The 15571-nt window shown below is 37.1% G+C and overlaps 1 protein-coding gene across 1 annotated transcript; it reads left to right on the top strand.

The window, feature by feature from the left end:
* The first annotated feature begins 2740 nt into the window (after positions 1 to 2740).
* Positions 2741 to 4557, top strand: LOC141594401 (serpin-ZX-like). Its single transcript, XM_074414455.1, has 2 exons — positions 2741 to 3184; positions 3626 to 4557. Exons 1-2 carry the CDS (start codon positions 2747 to 2749, stop codon positions 4412 to 4414), a joined length of 1227 nt encoding a protein of 408 aa, XP_074270556.1. The 5' UTR covers positions 2741 to 2746; the 3' UTR covers positions 4415 to 4557.
* The last annotated feature ends 11014 nt before the right edge of the window (positions 4558 to 15571 follow it).

Below are 15571 nucleotides of genomic sequence, written 5' to 3'. Positions count from 1 at the left end.
CTGCTATATCGTCATATATATAGTCTGCAAATGCTTTCTTTGCTCCGTCAAGCCATCTTCTTTGGCGTCCTTGATGGGATCGAGCATAGTAAGAGTCTTAAGGATGATATCATTCATTTTGTTGGAGTTTGGAGTTTGTTTTGAAAGATTAAGGAGAGGGTTAATTTATTTGGAGTTTGTTTTAGCAGTTAGGGTTTGGAGAATATATTGAGATAATGGAAATGCATCTTATTACTAACCCTTCTCATTCCATATTGTCCATTCATATGCACAGTGATGGCAGTAATAATCTGGATCTTGATGATGACTGATCTATGGAGTTCAAAAAATGGAAGCAAATCAAACAAGCATAACTCAACACTTTCAAAATGATCATTTCATTTAATTTTAAACCAAATACATTACAACAATTATCAGAAATCAAAAGATGTATAATAAGCCGGAACAACCCCGGTTAAGCGTAAAAAGCGCTTCTCAACCTGCCACCAATCACGCCACTCTGGTATACCGCTAACTTCCGGGTCATTGGCTTCATATTTTGCAATAACAGATTGAATATATGCAAGGACACGACTTGCATGTGGAGATAAGGTTGGAAGAGTACAACTCAACATATCTCTGGTCGACCAAGTTGCGAGTAACAGACCGACGAGGGTATGAAGATGATGATGATGATGAGGCTTTGTTGACAAGCGGACGCTTCACGCCTCTTAATCCAATAATTCCGTTGATGTTCAAGGGATGCTTTGATTAATGGGTGTTGATCGGCGAAGCTTGGCGAGAACCTTCCCATCATCTTCAATCGTTTGTGTAAGCCATTCTTCGTTGTTGATAAAATTAGGGTTCATTGCCATGTTGTTTCAATTAATGAATGTTAGTAAAGGATGCTTTAATATTTATAGTCACATTTATAAGTTTTTTCAAAACCGTTGGTAATTATTTATTCTGCATATGCATCGGAATTATAACGGGCCGTAATTATGCATGCATCTAGTAATATTTAATTTAATTTTTTTTTATTTTTTAGGAACAAACAACAACGGTTATTTATTAAAAAACCGTTGTCTTTAGTTATAACAACGGTTTTGTATATTACAACCGTTGTTATAACTTTCCCTCCAAAATTGAGTCACACTTTCCACAACGGGTTTTTATACTTAAAACCGTTGTTAATAGTTTTAACAACGGTTTCCTTAAGAAAACCAACCGTTGTTAAAACCTTTTACAACGGACGCTTTAATAACGTCCGCTTTTTTATATAACAACGGTTTTTGACCGTTGTTATAGCCTGTATCTGTAGTAGTGACTATTAGATATAATGAGTAGCAATTGTCCGTATTTCGGGATTCGCGTTGGATCTCGAGCTAGGTGTGAAAAAGATGGTGTATTTATTAGTATGTTATTTGTCCCACATTGAAAAATAATTGAGGTGTTGTGAATATACTACGTATAAATAGTAGATTTGTACCACATTGAAAGATTAGCATGCATAAAGTAGGGTGATCTTATAATTATAAATAGAAGTCATCCTTGAAACTTAGAAATCAACCCAATATTTTTTGAGTCACTTAACTATTGTGAAAGAGAACTCTTAGCTTAAGAGTTTCTATTATTAACGGTTAAAATTAAATTTTAACAAACTATAATTTTGTTGTCACTAAATTATATGTTTGCTTATACTGGCCAAAAACATAGACGGATTTATCTTTTACGCCTTTACGGTGGAATGATAGCAATAAGATGATCATAGGAGTATACATTACAAGTGCATTGTGAAAGAAAGAACATAAAAGTGAACTCTATGTATCAGTAATTAAAAGATTAATTATTATTATGTAAGACGGTCTTATTAATTGAACAAAAAAATTTGAAATGACTAACTTATAAGAATGACATGTATAAGTAAATTGTCCATATTTGAAGGGTAGGTATATGGTTCAAACAAAATATATACTCCCTCCGTCCCAGTCAATAGTTTACATTTGCGTTATTATATTCTCCCCACCAAAATATAGAAAATGTAAACTATTCATTAATTTCACACATGTCTTTGTATTAATCATAAGGGTTATCAAAGTGCTCCAATTGGCTTACACTTATTATGATTAATACTTAATAAATTTTGCTAGAATTCGAGATAACAAAGCTTTAGAGGCTACTTAATGCTTAGAATCAAGTACGTATCAAGATACCATAAGCGATTATGATATTTCATTTTTTATAGAATTATGTGACACCCGGATTTGAACTTCGAAACACCTATTCGATAAAGTTCTAAAACTTAGTTTTAAAATAATCAAGGTCATTAACCCGTACGAAGTACGGGCTTTCAAACTAGTATTCACTATAATCTTCTTTTTGTTTATGGGAATGAGTTCCTATTCAATATAATCTTCTGTTTAGAGTTGGGTGGGCTTTGGTGATAGGACTTAAATAAGGAATTTTAACGCCAAAACATTAAGGTAAGGAAAGTAATAAAATAGGAGTGAAATAGTTGGATGGGGTTTGGTGATAGGGGGAGAGGGATGAATAAAATAAGGATAAAAATTTCCAAAAATAGAAAGAGGAAGAAAATTTGAATAATTCGTTTTAGGAAATAGAGAAAATTATAGGAGTAGGGAATAGTAGGAAGTATTAGATACGGAGAAATTTTTTAAGGAAATACATTAGATTAAATTCGAATTTACTCTGTATCTCGTATATAAATATTGTTTCCATCATCCCCCAAACCCTAAACTAGTTGACAATGAATCCTAATATTAGTAAAGAGTCGACCGGCAATAAAACCAACAATAATCAAACCGTACATGAAAAATCAATCACCATGAAATTTTCACTAGATGTTGTCAAACATGTTATTAAAAAAAATCTATACAAAAACAAGAGCGTCGTTTGCTCTCCGGCATCGATCGATGCCGTTCTTAGAATCCTCGCAGTTGGAACGGAAAACTCTACGCAAGATCAGTTGCTTAAGCTTCTAGGACACGGTGATGTGGGAGAGTTAAATGCAGCTGCTCTCAAATTACGTGACGTTTTAAAAGCGTCGTATAGTAAAGATGCGCCTGAAATATCTTATGTGAATGCGTTGTGGCTGGATCAACGGTTTTCGTTGAAGGATGAGTTCGACAAGGTTTTGAGAGAAGTTCATAATGCTTATCCTAGGGTTGTTGATTTCGTTAATCAGGTACGTATAATCGTATTACCCCTGCTTTCACAGATTCTTTAATTTGTATATTTTCTTTTTGAAACGTTTTAGCATTCAGACTGTCTCGCTCCTCCCACCTGCTCTCCCACTTGTTCCTTGTGATGAAATAATACCGTCACAAATGAGAATTTGTGTTTAGCATTACCCTTTTGATATTCGGATCGAGTAGAACTGTAAAATAACTCGATAATTTTCTTAATGATATACAGTAATTTATCGCCCTTGTTTAGGCTTAAGGAAATATTTTAAGAAATTTTATGTCCTATTTCTCGTATAGCAAACTGATTAATGAATTTATGCCATAATAATCTCATGAAAAAGTTGTTAACTACTGAATTAATTACGAGTAGTACATGAAATTTCTTAACTGAATTACTCATAATAATGTTTACTTACAAATTTGATTTGCCTTGCTTATAGGCTGATCAAGTGGTGAAAGAAGCAAACTCCTGGGCCAAACAAGAAACAAAAGGATTGATCCAACAATTTCTTACAAGAAATAGCATCACTCGCGACACTGTGTTACTGTTGGCTAATGCTTTGTATTTCAAAGGAAGTTGGCAACATTCATTTGAATCAAAAGACACACAATATGATGGCTTTAATCTTCTGGACGGACACAAAGTTCGAGTTCCCTTTATGAACCAATGGCAAAGGAGCTTTGATTACGGAACGTTCGAGAAGTGCAAGGTTATAAGGATGATGTACAAAACAGGGAAATCCACAAAGCGCTTTTCAATGCATATATTCCTTCCACATGAAAAGGATGGATTACCAAACCTCGTCAACGAAATCAAGATTCATGAAAATATGTTCAACCAACAATTCAAGCTTAACAATACTAAAGTGTATAGACTCCAGATCCCCAAATTTAAATTTGAATACGATGTTTCTCTAAAGGAAACTATGAAGCAATTGGGATTGATATCACTCTTTGATAAGGACTGTGAAGATTTTACAGGAATAATCCACGAACTAAAACCACTAGTATACGTAACTGATATAGTGCAGAAGTGTTGTATCGAGACTAATGAACAAGGGACCGTAGCCGTAGCTATCACTGGGGCTGGATGTTATGGATGTGCTCCACCTGTTGGACGGCAGCCTCCTAGGATAGAATTTATAGCAGATCACCCATTTATGTTTATGATCAGTGAAGATATTTCAGGTGCTATACTTTTTGTTGGTACAATGCTCAATCCAAAATAGGTTGTGCTTCATAATTAATTCATAGGATGCACTTTGGAGTTTAGATTTTGTTTTATTTGTTGGAATGTTTATTTCCTTATTATTCTAGTTAGCTATATTCATTAATTCACGAGTTGAAGTAATAATAGAACTTTTGAGTTTGGAATTTCTAGTTGTAGGTTAAAGTATGTTTGTCATACCATGTGTGGGTTAAGAAATTATATATCAAACCTCCAACCTTAGTTGTATGTATTGTTTCGGTGTTTGTGTCAAGAAACCATCTCAACCAAAAGCTCGAGCTGATGGTTGAAGTTCCTTGATTCATTCCCTGGCCTGTTCTGATTATCCACTTTAGAATAGAGGGGTGAGATTCGAACCCGTGACCTTTTGGTCACCAGGCTCTGATACCATGTCAAGAAACCATCTCAACCAAAAGCTCAAGCTGATGGTTGAAGTTCCTTGATTCATTTTATATTCTAACAGTTTGGCATACAAGAAAAGTATTCGGCCACGTATTTGTCTCTCTATTGATTTTTATTTTCGACAATAGGTTCTTAATGTAAGCTTATCTCATCTCACATTATATACAATGGAGTATTTGAGAGAAATAATCCAACAAATAAATTATTACAACTTGATGAATTAAGGTGGACTCAATCTTGGCAAATTAAGTGTAAATTATTCATCGGGACATAGGTAATAGTTTGTGTCTATGTATGTATGTATTGTATTTGCTTGTCTGATTGTTCGTTAATTTACCGCTCCTTGTAATATTTGTACACCTTTTCCTATGAAGTTGGATCTTTTGCTTGCTTTGCTATGTTACATGGAACTATGAATGTGAGTAATCTTTATCGTTTTCTCTAATTTCAATATTGATTACCATGGCCGGAATGTTCTACACGTTGCAAAACCTGACTTGACGTGTGACAAAAACGATCCGATTTGCCCGATACTAAACACACCCGACTCCTGAAAATATAAGAAAATCATCGTATCTGAACTCAACTTGTTCTCATTCAACATAACTCGACACTCAACTATAACTGACATAACTTAAACCCGATGACAACCGACTAGATAAAAATCAGACCTGAAAGACACCTGAGTAACGATATACACCCGACAGGAGTAATCGATATAAACCCCAGGAGCGGCATGTAGCACCCCGTACACCAAGGTGCCTTACCAAGACCACCTAATGCATGGAAATGCTACTATCTCGGTTACCCGAGGCAAAGTATACCAAATTGAACTTAAAAGAACATACTTTAATAGATAAGTTTAAAGCGATACATAACAAAATCCAAAACTGTCAAAAGAGATACAATTGTTCCAAATCCAAAAACCAACTAAAGCAAATGTAAAGTTTGATAACACGGCGGAAGACTCTAAACGACTCGTGGTGGCTCACGCCCAGCTATCCCTCGCGCGTCCATTCGTACCTGCTCAAATACTGCTCACCATACCCGAATGGATCACCACAGTTTTTAAAACAATTAACGGGGTCAGTTATTGATTACACAATATAAGATAAGACAATAACAACAATACATACAATCCTCCAACACCGTCACATCACCAATCACCTTACTAGCCTGGAGATCTAGTCCTACCAGATTACAGCCGCAACCAGTAATCCACACCGCTAGTGGGTGACCGCAGCCTATACTAGGGTCGGCTACCATTAGGGTTGACCATATTAGGGTCAGGGAATTTTGTTACGATCCGATAGCTCCCTTGCAATTTCGGGATGGATTATGCGGGTTGCCCTTTGACGAGGCGGTCAATTTCAAGATGGATTGTATTGCCTCTACTTCGCTAACTGGGCATTGTTGATCTACATGCTCAGTTTGAGGAGGGTGTTAGGCCGAGTAGGTCTTCCGTATTCCGTTTATTGTATTTACCAATTCATCATATTCCGTTGATAATATTTACCAATTCATTATATTAGCAAATCCATCGTATTTGACTGAGTGGATTCTTTGTATAAGCCTTCTTCCTTGATGTATAAATAGGCAGATGATTGTTCTCAATACAACACACAATCACATATTTTTCCAAAAACTTAGTTTATCACACTATGAACAAACCAAAAAATGTTGCGTACAAAAAAATAGAAAGAAGTCTGATGGTTTATGATGCAAGAGCATTGAGTATATATATATACAATTGGTCTCCCTTGTGACGGGTCACCATTTGTGGCGGATATTTTGTGAGTTAAAATGGTAACATAATGGGTTAGTGGAGAAAGGGGACCACATGAATAGTGTTGCAGAGAGAGAAAAAGTGGATACTTTGTGAGGTAAAATGGTATCCGTCACTCCCTTGTGACAGATATGTCATGTCTTCAATGAGAATTTGTGATATATATATAATACTGTAGCCGGTGTTATAGAAGTATTTGAGTCATATTAGACTTTTTATTTGTTTGGTACAAATATGAGAGTTATTTAGGCATATATTACAAACTTTATCTTTTAGTTGGATTTGAGTTTGTTTAGATTTAAATTATTTATTTACTGTTGTATATCATTTGTTAACTGTTATACGTATTTTGTAAATATTGGACTCTCTGTAATCGCTCAATAAAAAGTTCCTTTAATAATATAGATAGATATTGATTGATTGATTGATATTGATATTGATATTGATATAAATGATTGATTGATTGATACTATACTAGGTTTAAACTCGTGAAAATTCCCAGGCCTACTTTAAAATATTTTGTATAAAAGATTGCAATTTCATTATTAATATTTATAAAAATTATTCCCTTTGTTCTTTTTTAATTGTCATTCTCACTCTTCGAGATACTCTATTCTTTCTTCAATATCTCTCGAAATAAACATATTGAAATGTATACTCGTATTAAAGCTCTATTCGTAAAGAATTTTATGTTGTAATTTTTATAATTTTCCAATCAATATATTTTTGTAGAAGTTGAATTCAAAAGCTCACCCCATAAACTGAAAACGTCATTTATTTAAGAACGGAGGGTAATACTTTGTGGTCAAAATTATATTTTCAAAGCGTGTTCATAACCCTCACAAAATGTTAAGTTTTAAATATTTTTCATTGTTTTAATGTACTCATCACCCTCTAAAAATTTATTGTGGTTTCTTATTAGTTTTTATTGAAATTGAAATATAAAGAAAAAAAATTATCTCGTATAAGCGAAGTCATGGCATCAGTATAGGTATACTATGTTTTTGTACACCCTAAATAATGAGATTGCTTTTAATATTTTAAATAAATTTAGTTAATCATAGTGAAGATATAATGATTTAATAATACTGAAGATATAAGGATTTAACTTATTTTGAATTATTTATAGATGAGCTATCATATATGTGCTCATTAACATGAGTAAGACTTAGGCCCTGTTTGGTAAACAGCGAATTAATTTCAGCATAAGCAGATTGCAACGGCAGTTTATAAATGGCAGATTGTAACAGAAGGTTTGACTAGCATATTATAATTAGCAGAATTAATTTGAGTGTTTGGTAACTGGCAGATTACGATTAGTAGATTGTTAGTTTTATTTGTAAAATGTAGTAAACTTTCCTGGTTTAGAATATGCTGACCAATATGCTGGGGTAAGCAGCATATTCTAAAACAGCATATTGACCCAAAATATGTTATTTCAATATGATGTTTACCAAACACTAAAATTAGCATATTGATTGGTCAAACATGCTAAAACCCTTGAATATGCTAAAAATTGGCCAATATGTCGTTTATCATATATGTGCTCATTATCATGAGTAAGACTTAATCAATTGGTTAATAATAGTCTCATTCAACTTGTCTATCAGTGCAAAGAATTAACTCACGACCGGGATGGAAGGTTAAGTTCCAACACGTTTTTAGAGAAACTAACAGAGCAAGCGATTGGTTAGCGAAACTATCAGAGCAAGCGATTGGTTAGCGAAACAAACAGAGGAAGCAACTGTGACGCATGTTCATTGCTCAATTAATCGATCCCGATGAGTATGGCAAAGAGAGTGCAAAGGAAGGCTGTTAGAAAAACCGATTCTAAATTAATAGCTGGATAGATTATTAATGTGTGCTCCAAGGGTACACGTTAGAAAAAAATCGATTCTAAACTTGGTGTTTAGTATTTTGTGAAATGTGACTGATGGAGGGTGATTGCGGTTGTTGTGGCGTTGCATATTTATATTGAAAAAATAATTTCGAAAGATAAACTAAATTTTCCGTTGTATTGGATTAACGTGTGGTGTGGTCGTACATTACAAAGAAAAGGTTCCATAGCGACGACGGAATCCGTCGCAAATACCGATATACCGTCACAAATATAGAATTTGCAACGGACCTGCGACGTAATTAGACCGTCGCAGATAATCGTCGCAAAATAAAATCTTGCGACGGAAATTCCGTAACAAATAATATCCTGCGACGGACAGAGGCGTCGCGGAATTCCGTCACAAAATCTTAACCTGCGACGGAAATTCCATCGCAAGGCACTGTACATGGGGTCCACACTACTGTCAGGGTCAAACCTATAGTCAACAATTGCGAGGGAATTTCCGTCGCAAGTTACTGTTCATACAGGCCACGTGACTGCTAAAGTCAAACCTATAGTCAACAACTGCGACGGAAATTCCGTCGCAAGTTACTGTTCATAGAGGCCACGTGGTTGCTAAAGTCAAAGCTATAGTCAACGAATTTCCGTCGCAAGATTAAAATAATATTTTACCCAGTGAGCTGTAAAGCCAGGCATTAAAAAAAGTCTGCGACGGAAATTCCGTCGCAGAAAAAATAATATTTTATTGTAGCGACAGAATTTCCATCGCAAACTTTAGTATTATTTTATTATTGCGACGGAATTTCCGTCGCAGGCGTTCCTGCCATGTCAGAAAAATTGGCGGTCTGGGAGATTTGGCAGCTACGGAATTTCCGTCGCAAGTCCGTCGCGGAATTAGGGAACCGTCGCAAGGTCCGTCGCAGGATTTTATTTGCTACGGACTATGTGTCCGTCGCAATGGAACTTTTTTTTTGTAGTGGTAACGGGCTTGTTCTTATTCATATAATCAAGAAAGTAATTAAATGTAATTACTGATTTATTATAGCTAATCACTACTGATTTATACGGAGTAATAAATAGTTAATTTCGGAAAATCATGTTGTGTAATCAAGTCAAATTTGGAAGGAATCCCATGATTTTAGGCTTTCAGCATAATATCAAGGAAAACCTAAGATTTTCCTTTGTTCGTTTTCATAATATTAAATTGTGCTATATTCCATTAAATATAAAATTGGAATATTCTATTCTTGATGTCATGTTATGCGCTTTCTTTAGTTTACTCTGTTTTGATTTTTTTTATCCAATCACTTTATTAATCTCTTTATGGCTCTAAATACCTGCCACATCAGATGGAGATGAAATTTTGAGATTCCACGTCAGCTAATTTGGCTATTGCTTTAGAGAAATATATGATGATATGATACTCCCTCTTATTCTCAATAACTTTCTACTTTTTCTTTTTTGGATTATTGGAATTATCTTTCCTATTTTCCTTTTTTGGAGAGTTTAGTGTGGTCCAAATTGTTTCAAAACAAAAGGGGAAAGTTATTGAGAGAATAATGGAAGTATTATTACTATTTATTGCATTATCTAGAATATTATGAGTTTCTATAAAATTAAAATTATATAATACGAATAATATATACTTCAAAAAAGTATTATACAGCGATTTCCCCTCTTTTTCTCTCTCTCTCTTAAAAAAACCCTAATATCCCGAACATGAAGCTACTGCAACCCCATTCTGCCCACCGCCCCTCTTGAACCTCACGCGTTCGCCGGAGATGGGGCCGTTTTCAAGGCTCTATCTCCGGCGACCTCCACTCCTATCTTTTTTAACTTCAATAACCCGGTTCCATTCACTCATTTCTTTCCATTGTTCCCTTCATTTTTCGACCGGTTTTCTTTCATGACTGTGGTTTGTCGTTACGGTTCACCATCGTCTTGTTCGTTCATCCGTTTAGCAATTATGGTTGTGGTGGATGTTTTCTTAATCAATCCAAAGACGATAATAATTAAATGAAATCTATTGATCGATGGTTTTAGCAATCTGGATTAGAAATTTGGGGATTTGGGGGAAGTTTTTTGATTGACTTCCTAGGCTTTTGCGGAATGATTGCGTGTTGCAGGTGATGTGAGGTGGAGGTTTGTGCGCAGGGGCGTCCCCAGTGTTCTGGTGTTGATGTCTATGTTTGATGCTTCTTTTTTGGCTTCGTAGTTTTTAATCGTTTTGTTTGTGTCCTGGTGGGTGTCCCCCTTTCCTAGGTTTTGTGGGTTAATATCCGTATACTACCCTTTAATTGTAGGACTATAACGTAAATTTAAACATGTGATTATAGTCATAAAACATAAAAACAATAGAGAAACGATAAGGAACAAGAATTAACCTCGGGTCCTTTATAGTGCGGCGTAAAGAACAGAAATCAAATGAGATTCCCTCCTAATTGTTGCACCCAAGACTTGTCCGAGATATGCCCTTGGCTAGATGGTGTTCTCCGATTGCCTTGCAATATTGGGAGAACTGATGTGAGGTTTTCGAGATGTGAGATCTAGGTTTCAGAGAGAAACTGTCTCCAAAACCCCTAGTTTTCTGTAAAATGAATTGTCTAGGTCACAAAAGGAGAGGAGCTCTCCTTTTGTGTGTTTCGGCCAAACCGAGTATGAGGAGAGCCCGTGGGCTTTTTGATTTCCTCTTCACTCGAACTCGTGGTCCGAATCCCAATGGCTAAATGCATATGACACGGTCTGATTATAAATCGTTATCGGTTATCGGAAATTTAGGCATCGCTAATAATACGGGTTAGTGAATTATTAATACGTGTCCGACAAAAAAGATTGTATAATTATATTCAATATACATTTAATTAAATATAAATCGTTTATATTTAATTTTACGAATTAATCTTAGTTAATTCGCCTTAGCCCATGATATTTAATCCGTATTAAATATAATATCTCAACATCATATTTTTTTGACTAATTACTAGTCAAATAACTCGGACTAACTCGGTTAGTCGATTTGCATCTACATGATCAGTATTTTCATACCGTCACATCTCTCGAACGTATCCTATAGGTGTGACTTTTAGGGACCAGTTGATCACCGCCATCAGTATGACAATAACGTCAAACTTATCTAGCAAGCCAACCGTTATTGATAAACGTGGATCAACGGATAATAATACCAAAGTATGCCCTTTGATCCTTTTAGAGGTTTATAAGTCCTTGCACTAATTGTTAAGGACACCAACCCCAACAAGCTCCCACTTGTCCGTACAAGTGCATGTGCAATGACGTTATCCGCACTAACTGGAGGACACAAGCTCCAACAAACTCCCACTTGTCCGTACAAGTGTATGTGCGATAACCGATTCTCATATTCATTTAAAATTTCTCCCACTCAATGTAAAACAATTTGCAGATCCGGATCCACAAAGGTCGTATTTTACAATCGATCTGTATCTAGAGTGGTTTCCCCGACTAGAGAGTAACTTAACCGATAAAACGAATCCGTATCCGAGCATGGCCATGCATTTCGATTCTGACTCCTCGAGTGGCCCTGAGAAATATCGAGTACCTGATAAAGGCTGAATATTTCCTTCAACTCGACTCCTTCCGATCTAAGCACAGCATGAAATGACCCAGAAAAAATCTACTTGGCCCCCTGTTACGGATGACCGTGAGAAAGAAACCAAAGTCACCCAAAATCTGCCGTAGTCTCAAGAGACAGTCGATAGTCAAAAGAATCGACTCTTAGGATCACCATGGAAGTCCTATCCACGACCGGGCAACGAATGTTATAAAACATTTAGGACTCCACGTCGATGTCACAATAGTGTCCTACGAAATATCCGTATAAATCGCCTCTGTGATTGGTCAGTCAACCGGTTGACTTATGGCTCGTTGAACCCACCATCAACCAACGTCACAAAATAATTGCCAGAGTTATCAGCTCATGTGGGCAATTAAGGACTGAAAATATATAATGTTCGTTCAGTTCACTTTGTGGTGTTCAAAAATTGTCGTACAATTCCACATGAAAAACAAAATATATATATAAAATATCAAAACGATGATGTCGTATAGAGTACAAGAGAGAATGAATCTGATCCATAAAAGAGTACTACAACTCAGGAACACGTTCGATTCCCATGGAATTTACGTGCCCTTCATGCTTATCTTGTCGTAATGCTTTAGTGAGAGGATCTGCTATGTTATCATCTGTAGCAATCTTTTCTATCACTACTTCCTTTTGCTCCACGTAATCCCGGATTAGATGAGCTTTCCGTTGTACATGTCTAGACGCAACATAGTACTCGGACTCAGTCGTAGAATCTGCTGTAACACTTTGCTTGGAACTCTTCCAGCTGACTGTAGCGCCATTAAGAGTAAAAACGAATCCAGACTGAGATTTCAAGTCATTTCGATCCATGAGTCAATGCCCAATCTTTAGTCCTCCGTAGGTACTTAAGATTGTTCTTGACAGCCATCCAATGTGATTCACCTGGATGCTGTTGGAATCGACTTGTCATACTCAATGCATATGCCACGTCCGGACGTGTGCATATCATGGCATACATGATTGATCCTATTGCCGAAGCATAAGGAATCCGTGTCATGCGCTCTTTCTCTTCCGGTGTCTTTGGTGCCTGAGACTGGCTCAAATGCACCCCTGGAGCCATGGGAAGAAACCCCTTCTTGGAGTTAGTCATGCTGAATCTCTCTAGGACTTTGTCTATGTAAGACTCCTGACTGAGAGATAACATCCGTCGTGATCTCTCTCGATAGATACGGATGCCTAGAATTCTTTTTGCCTCTCCCAGATCTTTCATCTGGAAATGGTTTTTCAACCATACTTTCACCGAAGTTAAGAGAGGTATGTCATTCCCAATCAGGAGTATGTCGTCAACATACAATATTAGGAAGACAATCTTGCTCCCACTCGACTTGATATATAGACATGGTTCCTCGACTGATCGAGTAAATCCATTGTCTTTTATCACTTGGTCGAAGCGATGATTCCAACTCCTTGATGCTTGCTTAAGTCCATAAATGGAACGCTTAAGTTTGCACACTTTCTTAGGATGTACTGGATCGATGAAACCTTCAGGTTGTACCATGTACAACTCTTCCTCCAAAAAGCCGTTTAAGAAGGCGGTTTTCACGTCCATTTGCCAAATTTCATAGTCATGAAAAGCGGCAATCGCTAAGATAATCCGAATGGAACGCAGCATGACTACGGGTGCAAAAATCTCATCGTAGTGCAAACCTGGCACTTGGGTGAAACCTTTAGCAACTAGTCGTGCTTTGTAGATATCTTGTTGACCTTCCACAGAATGCTTTATCTTGTAAAGCCATTTGCATTGAAGGGGACGAACCTTAGCAGGTAAGTCAACAAGATCCCACACGTTGTTCTCATACATGGAGTCCATCTCGGATTGCATGGCCTCAAGCCATAGCTTTGAGTCAGAACTGGTCATGGCACCTTTATAGGTTGCGGGTTCACTACTCGTTAAGAGTAGAACGTCATCTATGTCATGTTCCTCGACCATACCGATGTATCTGTCCGGAGGTATAGAGACTCTTCCCGACCTCCTAGGTTCCTCAGGAATGTTAACCGCAGCCGGGATTGAAGGAATAGGTTCCTCCAATAGTTGCTCGGTATTTGGTTCTGGAATCTCCGACAGGTCGAAGGTTCTATCACTCTTTGCATTCTCGAGAAATTCTTTCTCTAAGAATGTCGCACTAGCCGCAACAAAAACACGTTGTTCGGTTGGCGAATAAAAGTAATGACCAAGCGTTCCTTTAGGATAACCTATAAAGTATGTTTTGACCGATCGCGGGCCGAGCTTATCCTCGTGTCTCCACTTGACATAAGCCTCGCAGCCCCAAACCCGTATAAAGGACAAGTTAGGGACCGTTCCCTTCCATAGTTCATATGGAGTCTTGTCAACACTTTAGACGGACTTCGGTTAAGTATTAGAGCGTCTGACAAAAGAGCATAACCCCATAATGAATCAGGTAAAACCGTGTGACTCATCATGGATCGAACCATATCAAGTAGTGTTCGATTTCTCCGTTCGGACACACCATTCAACTGAGGTGTTCCAGGTGGAGTTAACTGTAGGGCAATCCCACAGTCCTTTAGGTGTTGATCAAACTCGTGAGAAAGATACTCGCCACCCCGATCCGAACGCAGTGTTTTTATCTTTCTACCCAATAGGTTCTGTACCCTATTTTGGTATTCCTTGAATTTCTCAAAGGATTCACTTTTGTGCTTCATTAAGTAGACATAGCCATATCTACTCAAATCGTCCGTGAAAGTGATGAAATACCTATAGCCTTCTCGTGCGGTGATTGACATAGGGCCACATACATCCGTGTGTATGAGCCCTAATAGGTCAGCAGCGCGCATTCCAACACCTTTGAAGGAAATCCGAGTCATCTTACCGATGAGACATGATTCACACGTGCCAAATGATTGAAAATCAAAGGCCGAGATAGCTCCATGTTTGATGAGCTGTTTTACGCGTTTCTCATTAATGTGTCCCATACGGCAGTGCCATAGATATGTTTGATCTTTGTCACCAACCTTTAACTTTTTATTCATTACGTGTAATATTTCATTGGTCTGATCTAAAACATAAATTCCGTTCATGGAGACTGCCTTGCCGTAAATCATATCGTGTAATGAGAAAATGCAAGCATTATTTTCTATTACAAATGAAAAACCAAGTTTATCAAGCGCAGAAACTGAAATAATGTTTTTGGAAAGACTAGGAACATAATAGCAATCATATAATGATAACTCAAATCCGCTAGGAAGCTGGATCACATATGTCCCCTTTGAGATGGCAGCCACTCTTGCTCCATTCCCAACACGCAGGTCCACCTCACCCTTTACGAGGGGTTCGATGTTTCGGAGCCCCTGCACATGATTACACAGATGAGAACCACAACCAGTATCAAGTACCCAAGTTCCGTAACTTGCGTGGTTAATCTCAATCATATGAATAAAAGTAGAAGAGGAAGACATACCAACAGGTTTAACACGACCTGCTTTTAAGTCCTCATGATAAACAGGACATGTGCGTCTCCAGTGCCCAGTCATGTGGCAGTGATGGCATTCCATG

This window comes from Silene latifolia, chromosome 8, assembly GCF_048544455.1.
Source record: "Silene latifolia isolate original U9 population chromosome 8, ASM4854445v1, whole genome shotgun sequence".
Lineage (NCBI taxonomy): Eukaryota > Viridiplantae > Streptophyta > Magnoliopsida > Caryophyllales > Caryophyllaceae > Silene > Silene latifolia.
This window is presented reverse-complemented; position numbering and strand designations above follow the sequence as displayed.

Excerpts from the sequence above, each read along its gene's own strand:
- LOC141594401 (XM_074414455.1), top strand. The coding sequence starts at position 2,747 with ATGAATCCTAATATTAGTAAAGAGTCGACCGGCAATAAAACCAACAAT. Across the intron at positions 3,185-3,625 it reads TTGTTGATTTCGTTAATCAG|GCTGATCAAGTGGTGAAAGA; the intron begins GTACGTATAATC and ends CCTTGCTTATAG.